Below are 12,369 nucleotides of genomic sequence, written 5' to 3'. Positions count from 1 at the left end.
TATATATTTAAATGGAATAATGTTAGGATTAGTTAACTAAATGAATGGATTATTAAAAAATAAATAATGGAAATTAATCAAAAGAGTTACATTAAATGTGACAAAACAAAAGAATAGTAAAAATGAAAAAAATTCAGTAGTATTAAATATCAAATTAAACATTTGTTATATTATGGGGGAAAAAAAAAAAATAAAGTGAATTCATATCCTTTAGTAGTTATATATATATTTATGTAATTTTTTTTTTTTTTTTGATAATTTTCTTATATGAATTTTTCTTTTAGATAACTAAAAGGAATTTTGTAAAGTATAGATTCCTTAAAAAAAAAAGAAAAATTTTATATACTTTAATCATATATAAATAAAAATCAAAAAAAAGTGAAAATGGTAAAGATACGTAAGAATGTTGAAAATATGGAAATCTATGATTATATGAAGGATTTAAATGAAAATATATGGGAATATTTTTTTGATGATTCTTTAGCTCATGAAACAATTTTTCATTCGTTAAATGAATTAGAACAAATTATTATTTCTCGATTGTTATTTATTCAACAAGTTGTTTCAGAAAGGGCTATGAGATTATGGATAAATCCTCATTTTTTAAAAAATTTAAGTGAAGGCATAAAAAATTTAGTAGATGCAAAAATATTAATAGGAAGTGATACAAAAAAAGATAATTATAGTCAGTATAAAATAAATGATAAATTTCGATATACTTTACTAAATAAAATTTATAAATGCAATGAAAATAATATTTTTATATTTAATTATAATATTAAAGAACAAATAGAAAGAGAAAAAAATTTACATAAAAATAATTTATTTCCAACAAAAGAGGAAATTTTTAGTTATGCTCAAACTAAATGGAATAATTTATTGCACTTTATTGCCTCCCCTAAAATGAATAATTTAAATTCATACTTGGCTTGTGACAACAACAGTAATATGGAAAATAATTATTCAAATTTAGATTATTCATACTCAAACAATTTTAAAAATGATGATTTAAACAAAAATAAATCGATATATAAAATGTCTCACTATACTCCTTTTAAAAAAAATGGAAAAAAATATCAAGACGAAGAAGAAGAATATGAAAACTATGAAGACGAGCAATTTGAAGAAGGGGACGAAGAAGAAGAAGATAATCAAGAATATCAAGAAGAAGCAGATCATAAAGAAAATGAGCAATTAAGTCAGGAAGAATATGATCAACTTGAAGAGAAAAAAGAATCAAAAGAGTATTATGACTATGAACAAGAAAATAGTAATTATATGTACGAGAATACTTACATAGGTAAGCATAATAGTTCTAATATTAATAAAGTAAATAATGAAAATATAAATCAATATGATTATTATAAGAAAAAAAAAAAAAAAAAAAAAAAAAAAAATATATATGCATATAAACAAAATGAATTATATTATAAGAGTTTGCAAAACAAAGAAAATGGCTATATAGAAGAAGAAAATAGTACTTTTTTTTTTTCTAATGAAAAAGATACTTTCTCTTATATTCCATGTGGAAGTGTAATTAAAGTATTAAAAAGGAAAAATTTCATTTTAGATGATTCAAACAATAATAAAGCTATAAGTATGAGTAGAGAAGCATTTTCTTGGTTTTTAAAAGATTTAAGAAGTAGAATAGTATCTTTAGTTCTTGAATATTTACTAATAATAGATGATGGAAATGTGACAAATATAGCTCAAGAAGTTTCCACAAAATATAAAAAGAAGAATAATATTGATAATAATAATAGTAGTTATGCATATGACAAAGATAAGAATGATTCTTCCACTGATCATTCATATATAACAAAAAAAAATAAGGATCCCAAAAAATCTGAAACGTATGTTAAAGAAATTTTATTATTCATTTTATCTATATCTCAATGTGATATCAGTCAACCTATATTTCTAGATAATTTAACAATATCTCAGAAGGAATTTATTGATTTTGGTATGCATATTGGCTTGTTTTATAAGCCGAATGAAAACTACATATTCACAACTCCATATGCTTTATTATTAACTATTAATAATACTAATACACAATCTTATTTGTCCTTATTGAGTAATATGACTGTCGAAGGGCTATGCAATGATAGATTTAAAAAAAAATTAAGTGAAAAATATTTTCATCCTTATTTATTATTGCAAGAACAGAACCAAATAATGGATAAATCTTCGGATGATAAAGGTATTCAAATTATGGATAAAAATAAAATAACCAATAAATTAATTAATGAAAGTTTATATTCTGAAAAAAAAATGAATGAAAATGATAATTTAGAAATAGGTTTAATTGTTCAAAGTAATTTTAAAGTATACTTATACACATCATCTTTGTTAAAAATTAATATTTTGAGTCATTTATGTGAATTACAAGCAAGAACACCAAATATGGTAGTAGGAATATTAACAAGAAGAAGTGTACTAAATGCATATAACTCTGATATCACAGCAAATCAAATAATTAAATTCTTAGAATCGTATTCTCATCCATGCAAAAGTAATTTTAAAAATACCATACCTATAAATGTAATTACTCAATTAAAACTATGGGAGTCAGAGAGACATCGTTTAACCTTTGAAGATGCTATTGTTTTTAAAACATTTGAAAAAGAATTTTTGCCTTACTTATATCAACAAATTGTTATATGGGCTAATAGTAAAAATTATTTACTTTACTATACACCTTGGCCGAAAAATAATTCCAAAGAGTTTGATGTTTGGTTAAAATCAGAAAAATATCTTTGTTGTATTTATGAATCCAAAAATGAAATAATTGATAAAATTAAGGAAATAAGAGAAAAATTATTAAAAAAAAGACAAAAACAATAAATATTTCAAGAAAAAAAAAAAAAATATAAACAATTATGCTTATTTTAAAAAAAATAAAATAAAATAAAAAAAACAAATATCTATATAATTTAAAGGAAAACTATTCTTCAATTTTTATTTCATTTACAAGTAATAATATATTTTTGTTTATTTACATATTTAGAGATTTATTCATTTATATAATTTATTATTCATCCATATATTTATTTATACATTTGCTGTTAAAACTATTATCTAATTTAATAAATGAATAATTTTTGTATATACATTCAGGTATTTATTTCTCAAATATGTGACTTTTTTTTTTTATTTTCTAAATAATTTTACGTGTATTAATTTTTTATATTTGTGTTATATAGAATTTTATATCTTATATATAAATTAAAAATATAAAAAGAAATTAATAATTGATATATGTTTAAAATTTTAAAAGTAATTCTTTTGTTCAATTTGATATATTTTTAATCAACAAATGTTTTAATTATTTATTACCGATACAGTTTTTTAAGAATACATGAATAAATAATAGGAAAAAATAAATAATTTTATTCGTTTTTGTATTTTTATTTTTTATTTTTTTTATACTATCCTAATATTTTACATTTTTTGTATGTTTATTTTGTTTTTTTCGTAAAGCATTAAAAATAATAAATCTTTAATTTTATAAAATTTTTTTTTTTTTTACAAAGTGTTTATGTAAATAAATACATATATATAAATATAATATTAAAAAAAATAAAATATGAATTTACTTGTTCATAACACTTGAAATAACGATACATAATTTAAATAAACTAAATGTTCTTTTTTTTAGTAAAGAAAAAATGTATATACCAAAAATAAATTTAAAATCAATAAAACCATTTATAGTAACATATATATTTCATCAATTGTTTTTATTTTTAATGAAAAGCTATTGCTAATGGGAATACGTTTTTGCATATGTCCTAAAAATTTAAAAAAAAAATAAAAGAAATTTTAATTTTAACATTAATTTACAAAATGATTACGAATGTTTAATATATGCTTATGAAAAAAAAAAAAAAAAAACTTACTTTAAAATTATTTATAACATCGACTAATTCTGGATACTTCTTTTTGTTCTTAATTAAAAATTTTAAAAATTTAAAACATCTTTCTAATTTATTTTTTTCTGGGTTAATTTCAATATTTCTTAATAATCTTTCATCTATTGTTTCATCACATTCAATATACATTTCTAAAGCTACAAATAATAAAAAAAACATATATATAAAGAAATAAATAATTTTTATTTTTAATAACAAGATTATTTTAAAAGGAGTAATAATTATGAAATAATTCACCTGATTGATAATAACACAAATCTCCTTTTTTATGATCATTAAAAAATTGGATAAAATCATCTATATATTTTTTTCTCATTTGTTTTAATAACTCATCCTTATATTCCGAATGATTTAAATTAAATATTTGATTTAATTTATTTGTTATTTCTTTTTTTATTTCTTCATTCATATTATTTAGTGAAACTATAATATAAAATAAAAAAAAATTACGAATATAAAAGTTAAAAAAATTATTTAAATAATTTTGAAAAAATTTCAAAATAAGTATAACCTGTACATAAATAATGAGAAATCAGTGGAGCCATTTTGTGATTATAATTATGATGCGGAAATATTGACTTCATTTTTAAAATGATATTAATCATCTTTACATAGTCTTTGTCTATAAGAATTATTAAAAATATATATATATATATATATATATATATATATATATATATATATAGATAGATAGATAGATAGATATAGATGTAGATATAGATATTACCTTTTCTTTTTATGATTTCATAATTTAACTTATAAACAGATATATCAACATTTGGTTGTGATAAAAATGTGTTCATGTATATCATAGAATTTTCTAAAGGATCATTTTTAATATGCTCATAAAATTCATTGTCCTCTTGATTTGAAGTATTTAATTTATTTTTTTTTTTGCTATTTTTGTTTGATTCATTTTTTTCTGAAATATTATAATCGTGCATATTTAACAGAATTTTAATAATATTTTTTCCAATTTTTCTATAAAATCTACTAGAAAAAATGTTTCCTGTCATATATAATAAATGCCTGTATGTTTTAAATAGCATCTTTCTTAACGCATAATGATAAAAGCAAATTTGATCTTCATGAATATCAATAAATTGCTTATGAGCCAAATGCAAAAGATTCAATCCTTTGCTGTAGTCATTAAATTTGTTTTTTGAAATTAATTCATTATCTAATAAAATAATTTTTTTTAAATTAAAATTATTACTATTGTTGATGCTTTTATCATCATCATTAAAATTATAAATATTACTTTCTTCAGGATTTAAATAATTATTTAAATGTATATTAGGGTGGTTATTAATATAACTTAAGGATATATTATATTCTAGCCAAAAGCATTGTGTTTCATTTATGTTTTTTAAAAAATTATTATCTAGTGGATTTGTAAAAAGAGTTGCAATTTTTCTTGCATCTTTTATTAGTCCACATTTTAAGCAAGTTTTAATTGTTTTAGTATTAATAAATCTATCATCAACATTATAATTTCTACACTGTTCTAAATATTTATAAGATTCTAAATAACTTCCATTTCTTTTATATATGATTCCTTTAATAAAAATTAATTCATATTTTATAGGTTCATTTTTTTTATATTTAATATTATTAATACCTTTATCAATAAGATTTAATGCTTCTTTTGTGCAATTAATATAATCATATAATTGACTAATAAAAGAATATATACATAAAATAAAATATTCATTTTTTTCTTCTTTTGTTAAGCGTTCTCTTTTTAAATCAATTTTTATTTCCTTTTTTTCTTTATCAGAGTTTTTTACTTCTTTTTCATCTTTCTTTGATTCTCTTCCTAATGATGATATTGCTATCATATTGTTTAATTCTTCTTTTTCTTCTATGAAATCTTCTAATCGTTTTTCATTAATTCCATTTTTTCTTTCTTCCAACTTTGTGCCATAACATTTTTCACTATCACTATTTTCTTTTTTTATGTTTTTTGCGCTTTTATTGTTTTTTTTTTCATCTTCTTCATTTGTATCTACATTTTGTTCTATCATATTGTTTTTTAAATCATTTTCAAGTATGAATTCTCTTTTTTCAAAATCATTATTTACATTGTTACTAATATTCTTCATTTTGTTTTCTTTTTGTATGTTTTCCGTTAGAGAACTAGAATCATTACAATTATTATACTCGTCATCAAAAAACGAATATATTTCCTTTACTTTATCATAATTATCAATGTATTTATGAAGTAAAAAAAGAATAATTTTAATATTTTTAAATGTAAAAAGGGATTTGAAATAACTAAAAATTGTTAAAGAATTCTGAAAGCATAAACTACGAAGTAATTTTTCCACATAATAAGAGAACTTTTTTTCATTATAAAAATGTAAAGGAAATATTTTTAATAAATTTGATTTTGCATATTTTCTTTGTAAATTTTTAAAATAATTCTCAAAACAATTTTCTTCTTCTTCGTTAAAATTTTTAATTTTATAAAAATATAATATATTCATATTTTTTTCAAATTTTCTTTTATGACAATACAGAAGATCAACATCAAAAATTTCTGACCAATGAATATTGTTATAGGAATATATATCTTTGTTCGATGATAAGCTAATATTTTCTTTTTTTAAATTTATTTTTAATGAATTAATATATTCATTTACATTACTTGAATCTAAATTACTTTTAAATTTAGATTCATCTATTAAATTTATATTAACGAAATTATTAAACTCAGAAATTGTATATATATCATATTTATGCATTTCTAAATTATGACATACGTAATCGTTCAAAATATTTTTATCCATTTTTGATAATAACTTTAAGTTTCTATCAGATCCATATATATCTAAAATGCAGTCATGTAATAACACTTTTACATTTTTATTAATATTTACTTTTTCACTTACTTTATGCTCATTTTTATAATCGAGATAAAATAAACTGGATATAGTTCTTTTTTCATCTGATCCACTTTGTAATAAATTTACATTATCTTTTTCATCTACCATTCTTTTTATTCCTTCATTATTATTTCTTTTATTTCCGATGTTGTAATTATTTTCTGTAAATAAAATTAATAAGAGTAAATTTAAATTTTCATAATTAAAGGAAAAAGCTTCTTTAAAAAAAAAATTTGCTTGAGAAAAATTATTTTCATATAAATATATTAATCCCATCATTTGATATAACCATAATTTATCTATTAATTCTTTCTCATGAATTTTTAAAAATACCAAACATTCATTATACATTTTCCCTTCTAACAGTATTTCACTCATATATATTAAAAGATCATGTTTTTCATTACTAGTCAAATCATTATCATTAAATAATTCGTTTTCTATTTGCTTAATAACAACATAACACTTTTCATAATTTTTTAATAAATGAAATGAAAAAATTAAAACAGCTTTATCTCTCACACCTTTAGCACTATCTTTATACATATCTAATCGTAAATCCTTAAATTGCTCATATTTTTTTAAATATAATAAAAGTATACATGCCTCTTTTAATGCTTTATAATCATATTTATTTAATTGGATAGCCTTCATAAAACATTTTAAAGATTCATCATAATTTTTATAAATTTTGTATAAACACCCATATAAATACCAACAAAAACTACTAAATAAATTATTTTTTATTCCTTCTTTAATAAATTTAAATGCTTCTTCTTTATTTTTCTCGTCTAACAAATTTAGTAAGTATCCTTTCACAGCTAACGTTTCTCCGTTTTTGGGATATTTTTTTAAAATTTGCTCACATATTTTATATGCTTTTTTATGTTTTTTTAATTCTATCAATTGAGTCATTAATCGGAAATTATTCATTTCCTTATTTGGTAATTTGTTATTATCTGCAACTTCTTTTTTCATTTCTCTATTTTTATTCTTCTTTAATAAAATAAAAATTAAAATGAAATATTAAAGATAAAAGTTACTTTTGAATAGATAGAAACTTCTTGAAAATGTTCTTATTTAACTCAAATTTCAATTAGCAAATTTATTAAAAAAGATAATTTATATAGAAGAAATGAAAAAAAATATCTCCTTGAAATATTTCATGTGAAATTAAAAAAAAAAAAGTTATAGAAAAAGTGAATCATTGCATCAACAAATATAAATGTATTCTAAAGAGAGAATATATGATATAACAAACATTGATATTCTATACTGTACTATAATATAAAAAAATATTTAATAAAATAAAAAGTTTAAGTAGAGAAGAAAAGAAATGAAATAATAAACCATATGATTGATAAAAGAAAAATATTTAATTCAATGAATCAGGAAAAATTATATAAATACTACAATAGAAACAATATATATATATAAAATGTATTAGCAAAATATAGGATATAAAAAAAATATTTATGAGAATAAAGAAAACGAATTTAGTTATTTTAAGAAAAAAAAAAAAAAATTATGTTAAATGAATTCAAAAATTATACCTTTTCTTTATAAATTATACTCCTTTTTATATATTTTTTTTTTTTTTCTTTAACCATATACATTATTATTTTTATTATTATATATGAATGTATGATATTTTTATATAAATGTATTTTTTTACCTTTTGTTTATTAATTAAATATATATATACATATATTTTTTTTTTTTTCTCCCCCTTTTTCTTTCCTTTCCTTTTATGTTTCTTCTTATTCATATCACAATTTTTTATTTTCCTCTGTTATATAACTTTGTTTTTATAGATTTTATGTTTTTTTTTTTTTTTTTGCAATTATATTTGATTAATTCTAAAATTGTTTATTAATTAAAATTATATAAATATATATATATATATATTTTTAAGTTAAGAAGATGGGGAAAGGGTGTTTTATTTGTTCATTATCTTAAAATATTAAAGAAAAAATATCCTTATTGTACGAGCATGATGCCATTGATTTATTTTTATTAATTAAAATATTTATATAATGCTTTCTAAATTATAAATTGTAAAAGCAAAATTAGTTTAATTGATAAGCTTTTCATATTGTAGAACGTAAGTTATAACAGTTAATTCCTTTGACATTTTACTATATTTTTTTTTTCTCTATTATAAATCATATTTATTACTAATTACCAGTAAATATATATACTTATATATATAATTTTTTACCTTTTATTTTTAGATTGGGATATTTAGAATTTTGTTTATTGCTATATATTACTTATTTTATTTGTTTATATAACATATATTTATTGTAACGAATATTTATTTCATTGGATAATTGCAAATATCATTTGTATTTTATTTCTATTTTTGATTGGTATAATTAAAAATTAATAATTAAAAAAAATTTTAAATGGTAAGACAAGTCATCCCACTACTTATATATTTTGTTTTTAAATAAATTAAATTTTTACCTTTTTAAGCAACTTTTTTTTATATGAATGCTTTATATCTGAAATGTTTTTAAACCTCTATAATTTAAGAAATAAAAAAACATTATTTTATGTTATATTACTCTTTATTCAATTAATTTTACCTTACAATTTTTATCATTTAAAAAAAAGAAACTCACTTTTTTTGGGACCATCCTATTCATTTAAGTAATAAATAAATAAATAAATAAAAATATATATATATATATATATATAATATTTAGAGAAAAAGTAAATATGAATTATAAAACATAATATAAATTATCCTTTTATTTTTCTATATATTTTTGTTTTATATAGAAAAAAAAAAAGAAATGAAATAAAAAATATCAGAATATTTAATGAAAAATGTATATGCAAAAGTGTAGACAAAAATTATGATGTTATAGTTATAGGAGGAGGGCACAGTGGATGTGAAGCAAGTTATATAAGCTCGAAATTAAATGCAAAGACTTTATTAATAACTCAAAATAAAAATAGTATAGGTGAAATGTCGTGTAATCCATCTATTGGTGGAATAGGTAAAGGCATTTTAGTAAAAGAAATTGACGCATTGGGTGGATTAATGGGTAAGGTAATAGATAAAAGTGGAATTCATTTTAAAATTTTGAACTTAAAGAAAGGCTTAGCTGTAAGAGGGCATAGAGCACAGGCAGATAGAGATTTATATAATTATTATATGAAAGAATATATTTTCAATACGAAAAATTTATATATTATTGAGAATACTGTGCAATCATTATTAATTGAAAATTTTGAAGATAATAAGAAAAGAGTTTATGGAATAAAAAATAAATGCTCTTGTGAGTTTTATGCCTATAATGTTATTTTAACAACTGGCACATTTTTAGGTGGTATTTGCCACATAGGAAAAGAAAAATACTATGGGGGAAGACTTAAAAGAATATTCAATTATCCTCCTCACAATAATTTACATGAATCAAAAAATAATTTATCAAATAATATAGACCTTAATAATAATAATGGAAATATTGAAATAAAGAAAAATATTTATTTTAATAAAAATGCATACAATTATTCTGAAAAGTGTAGTATTAATATAAATGACAATGTTGACACTATATTTGATAATTTGATAGAGTCATCCAGCAAAAGTATTTCAAATCAACTAAAAGAAAATAATTTTGAAATAAAGAGAATGAAAACGGGAACTCCTCCGAGATTAGATATAAATAGCATAAATTTTGATATATTAGATAAAGAAGATACAGAAAAAAAAAACTCTTTTTATTTTTCTTTTTTAAACAGCAATAAAACAAATAATAATAAAACGTTACCTTGTTACAAAACATATACAAATGAGAACACACATGAGTTAGTAAAAAAATATTTAAATGAATTACCAGATTTTGATTGTTATGATAAATTGGGGAATGGACCTAGGTATTGCCCCTCTATAGCTAAAAAAGTAACAAAATTTTCTGAAAAAAAAAAACATATTATATGGTTAGAACCAGAAGGGCTTAATGGCACTTTAATTTATCCTAATGGATTGAGTTCTGCTTTTCCTATACATATACAAAGAAAAATAGTGAATTCTATAGAAGGGTTGGAAAAAGCAAAAATAATTTTTCCAGCATATGATGTAGAGTACTACTACGTTAATCCTAACTGTTTAAAGCACACTCTAGAAACAAAAAATGTTAAGGGGCTATTTTTATCCGGGCAAATATGCGGTACAACAGGATATGAGGAAGCTGCATGCCAAGGAATTATTGCAGGAATAAACGCAGCATTAAATTCATATAAAAATAAAAGGGATATAAAAAGTTTCATATTACAGAGAAATAATAGCTATATAGGCGTTTTAATACACGATTTAATAAATAAAGGTATTACAGAACCTTATAGAATGTTTACATCAAGAGCTGAATATAGATTATATCTAAGACCTGACAATAGTGATATTAGATTAACACCAAAAGCAGAACAATTAGGAATAGTTTCTAAAGAAAGAATTTATATATTAAAGCAGAAATATGGTTCAGTAAATAAATTAATTTTTATTTTCAAAAAATTATTTTTTAATAATATTCAAGAATCAAGTAGAAATGAAAATATAAATTCTTGTAGTATTGAGAATAATTATTCAAATGAAAATGATTACAAAATGAATTTTTCTAATCAAGGTTATTTAAATGATTGTGAAAAATATATCAAAACGAAAAGTTTCAAAAGTATTGATGAAAATAATGAATCTAAGAACGTAATTAGTGGTTATAAAAACTCACAAAAAAATAATTGCACTGGAAAAATACTTATACATAGCAATGACATAAAATGCACTAATAACACATCAATTTATTCAAAAGACAGTACTAATTTAAGGTTAAAATCAAATAAAAATATAAAAACATTATATAATGTTCTAAAAAGTGGAGTAGAATACCCTTTAGACATACTATTGCATAAATTAAAAGGTATGCAAAATTCTAGTGATTTTAAAAATTTGTTATTAAATAACGAAAATCATCTCAGTATCTACATAGATAAATATAATTTCGATGAATCATTTCTAAAATGTAAGGATATTTTAATAAATTTAACAACTCTAGAAACTGCTTGTGCAGAAGTTAAGTATTCTCCCTATTTAAAGAAGCAGATTCAAGAAATAAACAAAATAAATAACAATTTGAACTTAACTATTCCTTCTTACATCAAATATAATAGGTAAAATTTAATTAAAATTTATATATAAAAATATGTATATAAACTAAAATATATGCATTTTTATACATCCATACGTATATGAATATCTTATTATATGAATATTTACATATACATACATATTTATGTTATATTCTTTTAGAGATAATTTTCCATATTTATCAAATGAAGAAATTGAAAAATTGAATAAATTTAAACCTCAAACATTGTATGATGCTAATAAAATTGAAGGTGTAACTATAAGTGCTATTTATTATTTATACTATTACATAAAAAATCAGAAACATAAATGTAACAAAAAATTAGTATAAAGCTTTTTCTTTTTACATTTTTTCTTTATTATTTTTTTTAATTCTAATCATTTAACCTTG

At 19.8% G+C, this 12,369-nt stretch overlaps 3 protein-coding genes across 3 annotated transcripts; 2 read left to right on the top strand and 1 right to left on the bottom strand.

Annotated features, from left to right (window-relative positions):
• Positions 1 to 384: 384 nt before the first annotated feature.
• TFB2 (RNA polymerase II transcription factor B subunit 2, putative) lies at positions 385 to 2,847 on the top strand (the record flags this gene model as incomplete). Its single annotated transcript, XM_028679692.1, has 1 exon — positions 385 to 2,847. One exon carries the CDS (start codon positions 385 to 387, stop codon positions 2,845 to 2,847), a length of 2,463 nt encoding a protein of 820 aa, XP_028535379.1.
• Positions 2,848 to 3,749: 902 nt separating this feature from the next.
• Positions 3,750 to 7,801, bottom strand: PRELSG_1459200 (N-alpha-acetyltransferase 15, NatA auxiliary subunit, putative; the record flags this gene model as incomplete). Its single annotated transcript, XM_028679691.1, has 5 exons — positions 3,750 to 3,794; positions 3,903 to 4,072; positions 4,173 to 4,358; positions 4,447 to 4,557; positions 4,663 to 7,801. 5 exons carry the CDS (start codon positions 7,799 to 7,801, stop codon positions 3,750 to 3,752), a joined length of 3,651 nt encoding a protein of 1,216 aa, XP_028535378.1.
• A 1,534-nt stretch (positions 7,802 to 9,335) lies between these two features.
• Positions 9,336 to 12,309, top strand: PRELSG_1459100 (glucose inhibited division protein a homologue, putative; the record flags this gene model as incomplete). Its single annotated transcript, XM_028679689.1, has 3 exons — positions 9,336 to 9,478; positions 9,611 to 12,001; positions 12,141 to 12,309. 3 exons carry the CDS (start codon positions 9,336 to 9,338, stop codon positions 12,307 to 12,309), a joined length of 2,703 nt encoding a protein of 900 aa, XP_028535377.1.
• Positions 12,310 to 12,369: the final 60 nt, after the last annotated feature.

This window comes from Plasmodium relictum, assembly GCF_900005765.1.
Source record: "Plasmodium relictum strain SGS1 genome assembly, chromosome: 14".
Taxonomy (NCBI): domain Eukaryota; phylum Apicomplexa; class Aconoidasida; order Haemosporida; family Plasmodiidae; genus Plasmodium; species Plasmodium relictum.
Note: the sequence above shows the minus strand (reverse complement) of the source record. Positions and strands in the feature narration are given on the sequence as shown.